General features: G+C 43.3%; 1 protein-coding gene across 2 annotated transcripts in view; it reads left to right on the top strand.

Annotated features, from left to right (window-relative positions):
• The first annotated feature begins 1,266 nt into the window (after positions 1–1,266).
• The window catches only part of baz1b (bromodomain adjacent to zinc finger domain, 1B), a 141,551-nt gene continuing 128,858 nt past the window's right edge, over positions 1,267–13,959 (top strand). For both annotated transcript variants that reach the window (XM_072469330.1, XM_072469329.1), the window contains exons 1-2: positions 1,267–1,602; positions 7,854–7,970. In XM_072469330.1, the coding sequence (XP_072325431.1) occupies positions 1,487–1,602; positions 7,854–7,970 (233 nt within the window). In that variant the 5' untranslated portion in view covers positions 1,267–1,486. The remainder of the gene's footprint in view (positions 1,603–7,853; positions 7,971–13,959) is intronic.

Below are 13,959 nucleotides of genomic sequence, written 5' to 3'. Positions count from 1 at the left end.
CCACACAGTCACCAGAGGTCGGAATTGAACCTGGGACCCTGGAGCTGTGAGGCAGCAGTGCTAACCTCTGTGCCACCCTTGAGTTACAAGCAATTTTCCTAAATGAGCCTGATGCTAACAGGAATTATTTCTTTAAATTTTTTGCCCCGCCCCCCCAGGTCAAAAAATGAACAGACGCAGTTCATGATTCCAATATTTTGTCAGGAGGGTGCGGTCCTCCCAGTGGCGTTTACTTGTACAACCTCATTAAAGCCACCTGTGAAAAATAGAAATGATACAGCACAGGAGGGGACGGTCATTCGGCCCATCTTGACCATGCTGACCCAAATACACCCAGGTGCCCTTTCTAATCCCACCATCCTTCACAGGGTCCATAGCCCCAGTTTACAGCACTTAAGGTGCAGATCCAGGTTCTTTTAAAGAGTTTACGCAGCGAATTCCAGACACCCACCACCCTCTGCTTAAATTTTTTTTCCTCATGTCGTCCCCTCTAGTCCTTCTCCCGCTTAGCTCGAGTCTATGGCCCCTGGTTTTTGAACTCTCTGCCAAGGCCTATATCTACCCATCATAGTTTTGTATAGCTCAATCATGTCCGTCCCGTCCCCCCGCATCTATGGAGAAATTATGCCCCCACCTCCACCGCAGGAGTTGCAGGTTGAGTGAACGTTTATGGTGCAATCTATCGAGAGCTGCTGGAGTCCGGATTAGGCTCGATTCAAAGGGGCCTAGGTGTTCTCGAGGCTGCCAGAACCCCTCTCTCTCTTATTACCACTTAACCCACAGCCTGCAACCACACTTGCTGACGTCCTCGGGGCGTTGATTGACAGCCAGGGGAACCAATCGGCTTTCGGATGCAGACGTCAATCAGGTCAGGCCCCCGCCTCCCGGCGCCCCTTTGCTCCAATCGCTCAGCCAGCAAGTTAGATTTCGTCGCGTCACTTTGTGCGTAGGCTTTCATCAAAAGAAGATTTTTAAAATTTAAAATGCGAAAACTTGATACGCGCTGTGCCGGTCCTGCCCCAATGTGCAGATCGACCGAATTTAAAAACCTCTCTTCCTCTCTCTCACCCCGTCACCGTTTAACCGACGGTCGTCACCTTTCACCTCCGAAATCACAACCGGCCCTCGCCCCCCCCCCCCAAGCCGCTGATTGACAGCGGCTGCCGTCCAATCGCAGGGCGGGACGGGTTTGAACCGGATGGCGCGCTCCGGGCCGCGGCCAATGGGGGTGTGGTGTGGGCTGGGCGGGTGCTTCCGGGCTGGCCACTGGGGTTGCGCGGTGGCGGGAGCTGTCGAGCCGCCGGTGAGAAGCGGAGCCGCGGCCTAATCCCGCCATTTTTGAACTCTCCAGTTGGCGGCAGAGTGCGAGGCTCGCGGCCTTCCTCCTCCTCGTCCTCACTCTGGCCGGGGGGGCAGCCGGGGCTGTGGACAGTCCTCGACCGGCATCGCCCTCCCCTTTCCCCGAAGCCGGCTGGACGGACGGGCCATGGCGCCGCTGCTGGGCAGGAAGCCGTTCCCGCTGGCGAAGCCGCTTACCGACCTGTCGGCGGAGGAGACCATCTATGTGATCGAGCACAGCGGCGAGGGATTCAGGAGCAACGAGTATCCTTTGGAGCCCAGCCGCGGGGTGTGGGGAGACTCTTCCGCGGAGCCGGGACGAGCGACGGCGTCTCCCCAGGGACGGGGGCCTAGGTTTGGGGCAGGAGCAGATTCTGTGGGGAGGGATGATGTGGGGGGGGGAAGAGCCTTATTGTCAAACTGTCTTGTCAGCGTTGGGATGACCTTCCGAGTGAATCCAGTCAATGTTTCCAACTCCACAAGTTAGTCATTGTCGGGAGGCCCTGCTCGTTGCCAGGTTGGGCCTACTCTTGGACAGCTTTCCAGTGCGAGCCTGAAGGGAGAATGAGTAAAGTCTATCCGTCCGGGGAGCCCGCTCTCAAACTCGAACTGTGCGAGCCGGCGCGAGGTTCCACGCTTCACTCCTTTCCTCTGCTGGACCCAACTGTATATAGCTGTCAAAGGACTGACTGGCCCAGCTTTCCCGTGCCTCTTGCTGATGCTGCTGCAGCCACCTCGTTCAGGGAGTGAACCGTCCAAGCAATTTGTCGCCCAAATTTAAAAGAAAATCACCCTGGATTTGTGCTGAATCAGTGCGTGCAGAAACCAAATTTGCAAATGCTGGAGGTCTGAGCCCTCGTCTGGAAGTTCACAGCAGAGGCCAGATAGGAATCTGGAACCAGAGGGATACAAGATAGCGGATCTCCGGTCGAAGGGTTAACTGACCTATTATTCCCTTCACAAGATGTCAATGGACCCGTTGTGTTATTTGATTAGAACATAGAACATTACAGCGCAGTACAGGCACTTCGGCCCTCGATGTTGCGCCGACCTGTGAAACCACTCTAAAGCCCGTCTACACTGTTCCCTTATCGTCCATACGTCTATCCAATGACCATTTGAATGCCCTTAGTGTTGGCGAGTCCACTACTGTTGCAGGCAGGGCATTCCACGCTCTTATTACTCTCTTGAGTAAAGAACCTACCTCTGACATCTGTCCTATATCTATCGCCCCTCAATTTAAAGCTATGTCCCCTTGTGCTAGACATCACCATCTGAGGAAAAAGGCTCAATGTCCTACTGTGGAGCTTTTAGGAACAATATTTTAAGATTACTTTTTCATTTAGTAAAGTGACTTGGGAATGAGGCAAGGATAGCATGGAGGAGTTGGAAAGATGTAGGAGATTTAAAAATCGTTCAGACCTTTTCTTTGGTTTGTTCAGTTTCTTGTCTTCTGAACTGGTGTTTGGTATATTCATGAATGTTTTGCTTTTACTTCTGATATATTTTAAGCTACAGGAGTACTATCTTTTAATTCATGGGCCATTTTATACTTGGCATGCTGAAGGCACAGTCTGGCAATTGATTCTAAACACTTTAAAACAATGCTGGTTTTTGCATGAAGGGTGTAATGAGAGTGTAGGTAGAGAGGACATTAAATCCTTCTGAAAGTAATGTATACTTCAATTGCAGCAAAAATAAGTTTGTTTTTCACTCTAGCTAGTTGCTATGCCTGCTCAACCCTTCTAGCGCTCAGTCTCACATATAGGTTTGAACAACATGTCTTGTGGGAAGTGCTATGATTGCATTCAAGTTTGGCTATTTATGTGGACTATTGTAATAAAATAACTTATTTGTCACTAGCGTGGCTGTTTAAATGTTTTGGTAAGGATTTATGTGAGTGGAAAAACTTTTCAGTTTAAAGAATTATTCCAGGAGTTTGTAGAACATCCAATTTGTTTATTGTCTTTGTTTGGAATCCGTGGACTTTAGAATGCACTCTACTTTGATCAATCACGTACTGCTTTCATTGAGATCTGTAAGAATAAGACAGCAGTCTTCCTAATATGTCTTCTAGTTCAATTGGTTAACTTGGGTAACGCTTTGAACTATGACCTGCCATAGCTTCCTGGCCATCAAGATGCTTTAGGTGTAATATTTAATGTTTGAGAGCCTTCAAAAAAAGATTTTTAAAACTGCTTTATTTTGTTCGTGCTTGTTTAGACGTAGTGCTGGTATGTGTGTATTTGAATGAACTCTTTAAAGTAGGGGCTGGGTGACTGGAGTGCAGAATTTTGGTCATTGTCTGTTCTTTTCGATGAACAGTATTTTATTGGTGCTTTGACTAATGAGTTTGTCATACCTGGGAGAAGAGCTATGATCGGTCATTGCCTGTCTACGAATATTTACTTGCAGCACATTGAGTGGTGCTGCAGGAGTGAGAATTTCATATATTTAGAAAGGATTCACTAATTTTGGTCATGAGTTCTCTCTTGCCTGCTGTCCTCCATCCAAATTTGACACCACTGAAAAAGGAGTTATTGAAGTGTTGGCTTCTGAATCGGTGTACAGACTAGCTGAGATTTATTGAACCAAATTCAAAAATCAAATCCTTGTAACTTTCTTTAAGTCTCAAGAATTAGTCCGAACTTTAAAAATGTGGAAGTTTGAGCAGCAGTTGGTTATTGCCAGCCTTGGTGTCCCTGAGCTCTTGAGAATATGAGTCAGAGTTTCCAATACTGATTATGAGCAAGTGAAAAGTGTAGGTGAGCACAAGACTGATCTTGACTGTCCATAGTCGTAAGTGGATGTCGATGCTGCTGCCGATTCGCATTATTACGAACAAGTAATGCATAATCGTGTATTTTTCAGGTAATGCAGAGAAGGCTAAGCAGCAAGGGAATGTCTCTTTAATGACATTTGAGTTTAGAGATGATTTGAGCGAGCAACTTTTCAATAAACACGTTCCATGTAATGTTCAATCAAGTCTTGTAAACTTCCAGTTGGGTACAGTAAGAAGGGATTCCATAGATTTTATAGCTTACTCTAAATGTGATTCGTGATTTTTGAAATAAATGTAACTCTCCTACCAAGAAATCTCTTGCGGTTAGGTTACGAGTATAGGGCAGAATGGATCGGTGCAGACGCAATAGGCAGAATGGCCTCCTACATAGCAGGGATTCTATGACTTGAATCCAGTGTTATATTTCGGATAATTGGAAATTGATGTCTGCATGGAAATTCTGTTTGTGTCTTTTGAAAATACTATATTTATCTGTAAAGCCCTTGTCGCCTGTCTCCCGGTCTGGCTAATGTTGCATTGTTGTCAAAACACCTATTTCGTATATCAGTACCTGTAGGCTGCAGTAACAATTGTATGAAAACAAATGTGGGATATCATCTTGCATGATACTTTTTTTTATTATCTTTCCCCCATCTTTTCTAAAGATGTCAACTCTTTATTGTGGTATGATTTGGGCATCATTTGCTCCCTGGTAGCATACTGAAGTGATCGTGGGGATAGTGCAAGAGCATCAGAACTCAGCCCAAACATTTTGTTTGGGGTTGCTGGATAATGATCAGCAACAGGAAACTGACAACGATATGAAAGTAATTGTATTTGAAACAATACTGTGATATTCCTATCTTGGGTAGTTCCATCAGGTTGCTTCTGCTCTTAGCATGACCTGTTCTGTCCAGGAATGTTCTTTTCATGCAATCGAAGCCTGTAATCTGTAGTTGCCCTGCTGGATGTTTTTCATAGTACAAAATTTTATCTGTTTAAAACCATTGTGACAGCACACTTTAGTGATTAAAACTTAATTAGTTAGGTTTCTGCCTCTACTACCCATTCAGGCAGCATGTTCCATATCCCCGCAACCCTCTGGGTGAGACAAGGTTTTCCTCATCTCCCCTCTAATCTTTTTACCAATCATTTTAAATCTATGCCCCCTGGTCATAAACCTCTCTGCTAAAGTAAATAGACCCTTCACATCCACTCTGTCCAGGCCCCCCACAACTTTGTGCACCTCAGTTATATCCTCCGTTCCACGGCAAACAAACCCACCCTGTCCAATCTTTCCTCTGCTGCAATTTTCCAGTCCTGGGAACATCCTCATGAATCTCTTGTGCAAAATTAGTTTTTCATATTGCACTTTTATTAAAACCCTAATGGCAGCTCTGCAGATTGTTATAACAGTTATAACCATGAATCTTTTTGAAGTATTAACTTTTGAGATTTTCTGTCTGCCTTTCTATACCTGTTTTGTAGTGTTATTCTGTAGGTGGGAATGGCATAACATGTTCTTGGAAATCCGTGTGTGTGGCTTAGAGAAGTATAAAAATAACCATGTTGCTTCTTTATGTTGCTGGGCTTGACGTTGTATATACAGAATTACTACCATAATTGAGTGAGGTGCTGGTGCCACAACCATCATCCAGGGGTTTGAGGGGTGGGAGATGCACTTCAGGCAACCACTTTTAGATATATAGTTTCAACCTGAATTTGTTACAATGAAGTTCAACCTAAGCTCAAGGGCAGTATCTCATATTTCATTAGGCACTTTTTAACCTTTCAGACTCTGCATTAAATTCAACAAGTTCAGATCCTAATCAATGCTCCCATTTTGCAGACAATGGTAATGGTTCTGCTGTTGCCATTTATAGCACTTCTGGACCCCATCATTTATTCTCTTGCCATTACCGCCCATCATCTCTAGTCATTTGCCCCTGGCTCTCACCGATATTTCCCTGCCTCTGAATGTTTTCTCTAACCTCCAGTTCTGACTCAAGGCTATTGACCTGGAGAATTAACTCTTTCTCTCTCTGCACATTTGGTGCTTGATTTGCTTTATTATTTTTTCTCTTTTGGGTTTCTAGAATCTGCTGTATTCTGGTTTTGAGTGTGTCTTGTCTCGGGCAACTCCACAGTTCCAATGAGACTAATGGCACTTTGATTTGTAAAAGTAGTGAAAATAAACGGCCCTGTTGTACCCTGGAGAAACTTGCAACTTTCACATGCTAATACAAGCAAACCAAGGTGCTTGACAGGAATTTGGAAGACACTGAGCAGGAAGTGAGCACAGTAACTTGAGTTATTGGTTGTAATTTTTGTTTTAAAGATCAAGAGAATCCTATTGAGACCTGGCAAAATGTAATGAGAAAGAGCGATACTTTACTTGGCTATACCAGCCAATCCTTGCAATTCCAACTTATGTGTGCTGCAATAGCAAAGGTGATCAGGAATGTCAAAACTACAACTTGTGGGCCAATACGGCACTCTGGCCTACAAAGCCAAGGCAACTACACCCTGTCTCATGATTCCGTCTTATGGGCTTGGAGGTTTCTAAAGGAATTAGTAATACATTGGTGGATAAATTCTAAATCACTCTCCAAAAATCTGCAATTAACAACTGATTGAGATAATTGCAGGGTAACGTGAGCATTGATTAAACATTAGATGTGACCTCCAAAGCGCCACGATGCATAGCTTGGGAATTCTCAAGAAAGAATGCTTGAATGTTCCTTGTTGGTGATGCCAGGCTAATGAAACATTGGGGTTATATACAAGCTCCCATAGGCACGTTGGTTTCTCAATAATTCCACTCCAGTTACAGATACATTATTGTCTGATAATTACTGGAGATAGTGGCAGCTCTGAACAGTTGCAGCATATTGACTGTAGCCCTGACATAATTCTGTAACATAAAAGATTTGATTTTAATATTATTGCAGAGGACGCCAGCAGCAATTGCAACTATTGGGCTATAACTACTGTCAGCATGTACCACCTACTTTTCCTTTTGGGAATTTATGGTCAGAGTCCATGATCATTGTTATCAGAAATATTGTGTTGAGCATTGAGGGGAATCCTCCGGGACTGCAGTTACACAATAACTACCGGCTGACCAGTATTTCCGGTGCCTGATGTAGTACTGACACTAAGTTGCAATGAGATCAGTGTTAAAGGAGGTGTGTGTCTGTGCTTGCAAACGTTCACAAGCAGCTCCGTCAGGCATTGCAAAGGCATTCAAATGACAAAATAGGGTAAAATCTGCTCTTAAGCCTCTGTCTAGCCCTTTTAGAAATGTAGGCTGCAGACTAATAAACCAATGTACTGGTTCTTTGTAATAGTTGGTATACTGAACTTGACTTGTTGCTCCGTACTGTGAAGGGAATTGCTTATCATCCAGTTCTGAGGCAGCGTTTACATCCAAAATAATAACTCCTCTTTGCTTTGAAATATTAATGGACCCTCTGATCAGGTTTTATGATTGTTTTATTCCCCCAAGCACTTGCAGACTTTTTGCTTGTCATTGCCATTGGAATATGTAGGTGACCGGTGAGAACAGAATCGAGCACTGCTATGTACACCCACAGTTGAATGGTCTGCAAAAGAGGGAACAGAAGGTCAAATGTATGAAACGGTACAAATATGGTGAAATGGCTTTTTGTCTTTTTACGGTTTCTGTGTATAAGCTCAATTTCTTCCTTTATTTTCCTGAGCCGCTTTTCAGTGAATATGAATCTCGATTGTCCAGATATGCAGAGCGAATCTGGACATGCAAAAGCACGGGCAGCAACCAACTCACTCACAAGGAAGCCTGGGAAGAGGAGCAAGAAGTAACTGAACTGTAAGTATATGACATTGTTAATTACAAAGTACATTTAATAAGTTGACAGCACTTTGGTGCTGGGGTGAATTCCATAAACCTGTAGGTGGGTATCTGCCTGATGTAATACCCTTCTCCTAATAACTGGCCAATTTGGTACAACACACCATACCAAGCCTTGTGAACCAGTTTTAACTTCATAAGATTTATCCCGAATAGATATTATTAGTTGAATGATGGAAGCATTAGTTTTCCAGACTGTACTAACACAGGTTTTTAAAAAAAAACTAAAAGCACAATATTGCAGATGGTAGCAATATGCAATAAAAACAAATCATGCTGAAAAAATTCCGGTCTGGCAGCATCTGTGGAGAAAGAAACATTTTGAGGCCAGTGTGACTCTTCTTTGGACCCTTCTCTTGGACTCGAAGAGTTAACAATCTTTCTTTCTCCACAGATGCTGAGGCCTGCTGAGTTTTCCCAGCATTTTCAGTTTTTATTATGGGCTTTTAAATCCTGCTTCCCTTATAAAATGGGTAGTGCCAGGGAGGATGGAGAGGTTCAAATGCATCCCAGTTGTTACATCAGTTGGGAAATTGTTGAGGTTGGGTGAAGGGTGACAAATTCTGAAATGCTGTATTGCTGAGCTTCCCTGAAAGTTTAGAAATGGTATTCATTTGTGGGTTTTATACGAAAATATAAATACTAGGGTATTTTGCACTCCACTATATTGGAGCTGCAGTAAGATATGTAAAACCTACTTCCTACCTGATCAAGGAGGGAAAGACTGAATGTAAACACATACACACACCTACGTGGCTAGAGATATGCTCCTGTCACGCCTTTTGAGGTCAACTTCATTACACTGTTACTTAAAGTTTTTGTATCTGACAACTTTTAAGTGCGGTTCATGCTGAGGCTGTTTCTTCTCGATCTCATTCTTAGTACCCAAAATAATTAGGAATTATTTCCTCTGTCTTTCCCAAACGACCTTTTTAAAAACAACCATTCCCAAACAACCATTTTAAACCAAGACTTGGTATCACTGTATAGCTAATTTGCAATTCATCTCATCCTCTTTGAGACTCTTTTCAAGCTTCATATATCCTTCAACCATCACCGCAGTTTCTTAAATTTGAGAAAAATGGTGCAATGTCCCCTAACAGAATTCATTAGTTGGATATTAGATTGCAACTGGTACAAATATTAGAGATTTAAAAATAAAAAAATTGAGTACCCAATTATCTGTTTCTAATTTAGGGGTAACTTAGCATGGCCACTCCACCTACCCTGCACATCTTTGGATTGTGGGGTGAGGCCCACGCAGACACGGGGAGAGTGCAAACTCCACACAGACAGCGACCCGGATCCTTGGTGCCGTGAGGCAGCAGTATACTGCACCACCGTGTGGCCATAAATATTAGAGGATAAAAGTTATCTCAGTTTTCTGTGGAATAGCCGAGTTGACTGCCTGGGAGAATGAGTCCAGGATTTCTGATTTTCCTATCCCAGCATTTATTTAAAGTCCAGTGATTTTAGTTACAGGCAAGTTTGGCAAAACAGAACAGCTGGCAACCCTAGTCCATTGGTAGCTTTAAAACTGCACCAGCATAAACTGGAGATGTTAATATTCCTTAAAGAGGAATAAACTGGGAGTTAGTTTTAATGATTACTTGCTATTCCAATGACTGGTTGGCTAATACTCCGCGATATGCAGCCTAAAGTGCTATCTTTGATTTCTAGTTTGGCTAAATAACCTAATTTAAGACCGGATTGATATTAGGATTTTCACAGTAACTTCATTGCATTGTTAATGTAAGCCTACTTGTGACACTAATGAAGATTATCATTAAGGATTCATTGATTGGCCTCAGGCCATGGAATAGAGGGGGAGGGGTAAAAGAGTCTAAAGAGATGAAAATCACCCAAGGTCCTGACTGCCACCAAGTGACTGTTTTGTGGTAAATATGTATTTGAACAGATTAGCTTCTGTCACGCACCCATGGGTAGTGGTTTGCTGGTCAAGGCTGTCAGATGGGACGGAGTGGCATTTGGGTATGGTCTTGGAAAGCTGCTCATGACCATTTAAAGTGAAACATCAGCATGATTCATTGTGGCTGATTTTAACTTTTGGAAGTAAAGCAGGCAGTGTGGATCAGCTGTCTATTCTACACCCAGATGGGCGGCATGGTAGCACAATGCTTAGTTCCGTAGATTCACACGGCCAGGGACCGAGGTTTCATTCCCTGCTTGGGTCACTGTCTGTGCGAAGTTTACACGGTCTCCCCATGTCTGCGTGGGTTTCCTCCCACAAGTCCCGAAAGACGTGCTTGTTAGGTGAATTGGACATTCTGAATTCTCCCTCCGTGTACCCGAACAGGTGTAGCGACTAGGGGATTTTCACAGTAACTTCATTGCAGTGTTAATGTAAGCCTACTTGTGACACTAATAAAGACTATTATTATTAAAGATCAATTTTGTTTTCATTGAAATTAAAGGGCTAGAAAATCTGGGAGCTAATCTGCTAGGGCCCAATTTCCACTCCTATCTTCAGCAGAGGGAAAATTTATGGTTAATATTTTAAATTCTTTATATTGAGAGATGGAGGGAGCGTATGGTGCTGTAAAGCAGCCGTAATTGTTGAGAAATGTTGTTCACATTTTAATTTGAGAGGAATTATCTCCAGGAAATAATGTCTGCTTACTATTATGCCATTTATTAGTCAATGCTAGTTTGAGATTAGATTTCATAGTGCATGGTTGGGGGGAGATTAATACTTATTTAGCATGATATTATCAATGCTGTTAACCACTGCATCTTAATATCTCAAAATTCATCACTTCAAATTGCTTTTGCTGTTGACCAGTACTTCACACTACCAGAAGGGTGTGGAGGCTTTGGAGAGAGTACCAAAAACGTTTACCAGGATGTTGCCTGCCATGGAGGGTATTAGCTATGTGGAGAGATTAAATAAACTGGGATTGTTCTCATTAGAAAGACGGAGGCCTAGGGGTGACCTGATAGAAGTTTTTATAAAATTGAGGGGTATAGATTGGGAGGCTTTTTCCCTGTGCGGAAATGACAATTACAAGGGGGTACAAGTTCAAGGTGAAGGGGATAGTTCAGTGGAGATGTGCGGGGAACGTTTTTTACGCAGAGGGTGGTGGTGGCCTGGAATGCACTGCCAAGTGAGGTGGTTGAGGCAGATACATTAGCTACTTTTTAGACTTATCTGCATAGGCACATGAACAGACGGGGTATAGAAGGATGCAGGCGGTTGGTCTAGATAGGACACATGATCAGCGCAGGCGTGGAGGGCCGAAGGGCCTGATCCTGTACTGTTTGTTCTTTGTTCATCCTATCATGTAACTTCAAATATTCTCCTCCAACATAAAACCAGTTCAGAACGATGGCCTTTCTGATCCAGTTGTTTTTGAGATTTTCCAGCTGTCTAGCCTTCGACCCTCCATTCGCCGCAACATTTGTGCCACTACTGATGTACTCAACTTCAACCTCGCCTCCACTTTTGATGTCCTTATCCCCCATAAAACCATTAATTTCTCTTGCCCTAACGGTTCCCCCTGGAACCACCCTTATCTCGTCACACTTCAGAACTCGTCACACTTCAGACCAAGGGGTGCAGACTTGAAACAATATGGTGCACAATGGTCTTGGCTGTCCACTAGCAGATCTGACTGGACGACTTGAAACAGATTCTGCTCTTGTCTGCTACAACTGTTCAATAATCCTGGAATACAAAGATACTAACTTTTCTGTGCTGAAAACCATCTTAAACCCTTTGCCTCTGTCAGGTTCCTCCCTTCTGCCACCCCGCCTCGCCAAACCTTCTTTAATGCTCTTCCTTGGCCTGAACTTGCACCTTTCTCCAGTTTCTCGTGTATCTTCCCTCATGCCTTCTCTGACCTGAGGCCCATAAGGCCCACTTCCTTTTCCCTCCACTTTATTTCCATTAAACTGCTGATCACCCAACTTCACTTCTGACCCCATGTTAAGTGATACTGTAAATGATTCTCTCGCTCAAGTGTTTTCCCTTTCTCCTTTAAATCATTGTGTTGTTGCCTTCCAAATTTGTTCCCAACTTTTCAGCAACTCCTTTGAATTCCTCCAATCAGCCTTCTGTCCCGACCACTGCCCAAACAGCTCTTATCAAAGTCGCAAATGACACCTGTGACTGACAAAGGCAAACTTTTCCTTCTTAACTTCACTGCAGCCTTTGCACAGTTGACCACGTCATCTTCCTCCATTGCCTCTCCACTCTTATCCAAACAGGTGGAACTGCTCTCTCCTGGTTTCATTCTTATACCCCTGATCATAGCCAACGAACCGCTAACAATGGATTCTTTCTCCATTCCTGCACTATTATCTCCGCTGACTCCCAAGAATCACTCCTTGGCCACTCCCATTTCTCATCTACATGTTGTTCCTTGGTAACATCCAAATGATGGCATTAATTTTCACATGTATGCTTGGTCACACCCGGCTGTACATCACCACCACTTCTCTCGACTTATCCACTGTTGTTAAATTACCATACTGCTTAGCCGATATCCAGCACGGATGAGCAGACATTTTCTCCAGTTACATATTGGGGAGACCAAAGCCATTGATTTCAGTCCCCTCCTTTGCCTAGCTACCAACTCCACTCCCTGGCAACAATTTGAGATTAATCCGGCCTGTTTGCAGCCATAGTATCACATTTGATCCGAAGACAATCTTCCAACCTTGTGTTTGTGCCATCTGTAAGACCACCAGTTTCCACCTTCTGTAACATCATTCGACTTTTCTTGTTTGGTTCATCTGCTGCTGAAACCCTCACCCATACCTTTGTGACCTCTGGAATCGACTATTCAAACATGCTGCTGACTGATCTCCTACGTTTTACCTAGTCACTTGACCAGAATTTTGGTCATCTTACCTTATATCTCCTGATGTGGCTTGGTGTCATACTTTGTTTTGTAATTCCCTTAAGATGATTCATTATGGTAAAGGTGCTGTACAAGTGTAAGATGTGACGATTGGAAGATTTTAGGAAAATTTGGATTATAAATGTCGTGGGCAATTTAAGGGTTCGAAGCCTGGGGTTAGTGTCTGTTTGACTGCCGTTGCCATGTTTAAAATTAAAAAAAAAAAGAATTCTGTTTGTAGAGCCTGGGTATTTTTGGTGGCCAGAAGATATCGGTCTGGGCTAATGCATAGTGGTTTGGCTGAGGAGGCCCTTGAGACGTTCATGTGTTTATGCAGCCTCTTGAGATGGGAGATGAGATCATTGCTGGGTGGAGCTCAGAAAGGCAATTGAGAGAGAGAGAGAGAAGAGCCGAGTTCTGATCTGCCTGACTGAGCCCACAATTCTTTTCCAGTAGGATAGTTTCAAATAAAAGAGTAATCATTTTAAAGCAGAGCAGTCTTGTCTGAAGCCATGGAAAAGGTTGAAACAACCGAGTTGAAGTAATGTTTGAAGATATTCAGCCAGAGTCTGAAGGAGTTCCATTGGAGCTAAATCTGTTTTATAAAGCAAGTATTACTCTATGTCCTGCTAATTTTGAGCTGGATTGAGAGCTGTATGTTCTTTTCTTGATGTTTAATGGGAAATTCTATGGTTGTGTTGAGAGGTAATTGTAAACTGTTCTTTTTGGGTGTGAAGTTTAATGTTGTATTCATTTTTGTTTTAGAAATACCAAAGCCCTATCTTTCATGCAATCACTTCTGGAACAAATCAATCATTCTTTCAGCACAGTTTTAAAATAAACTAAAATATTGGGGTTTTGGTCCAGTATCCTAACCACCGTTGGGATCTGGTCTGTGATCATAACATTGTTGCTTCATATGTCCACTGTTACTCCTAATCCCTAATTACAACACTGAGCAGAACCATCAAAATGATCCTCTCTAATGGTGGTTCATAAGTACTGGAGAAGTGTTTGGTGCTGTCAAGTTGTGAAAGTCACTTACAGTTTGGAGTGTGTGTGTGGCACTATGAGGCAGCACTGGT

Source organism: Scyliorhinus torazame, chromosome 12, assembly GCF_047496885.1.
Source record: "Scyliorhinus torazame isolate Kashiwa2021f chromosome 12, sScyTor2.1, whole genome shotgun sequence".
NCBI classification, from domain to species: Eukaryota; Metazoa; Chordata; class Chondrichthyes; order Carcharhiniformes; family Scyliorhinidae; genus Scyliorhinus; species Scyliorhinus torazame.
This window is presented reverse-complemented; position numbering and strand designations above follow the sequence as displayed.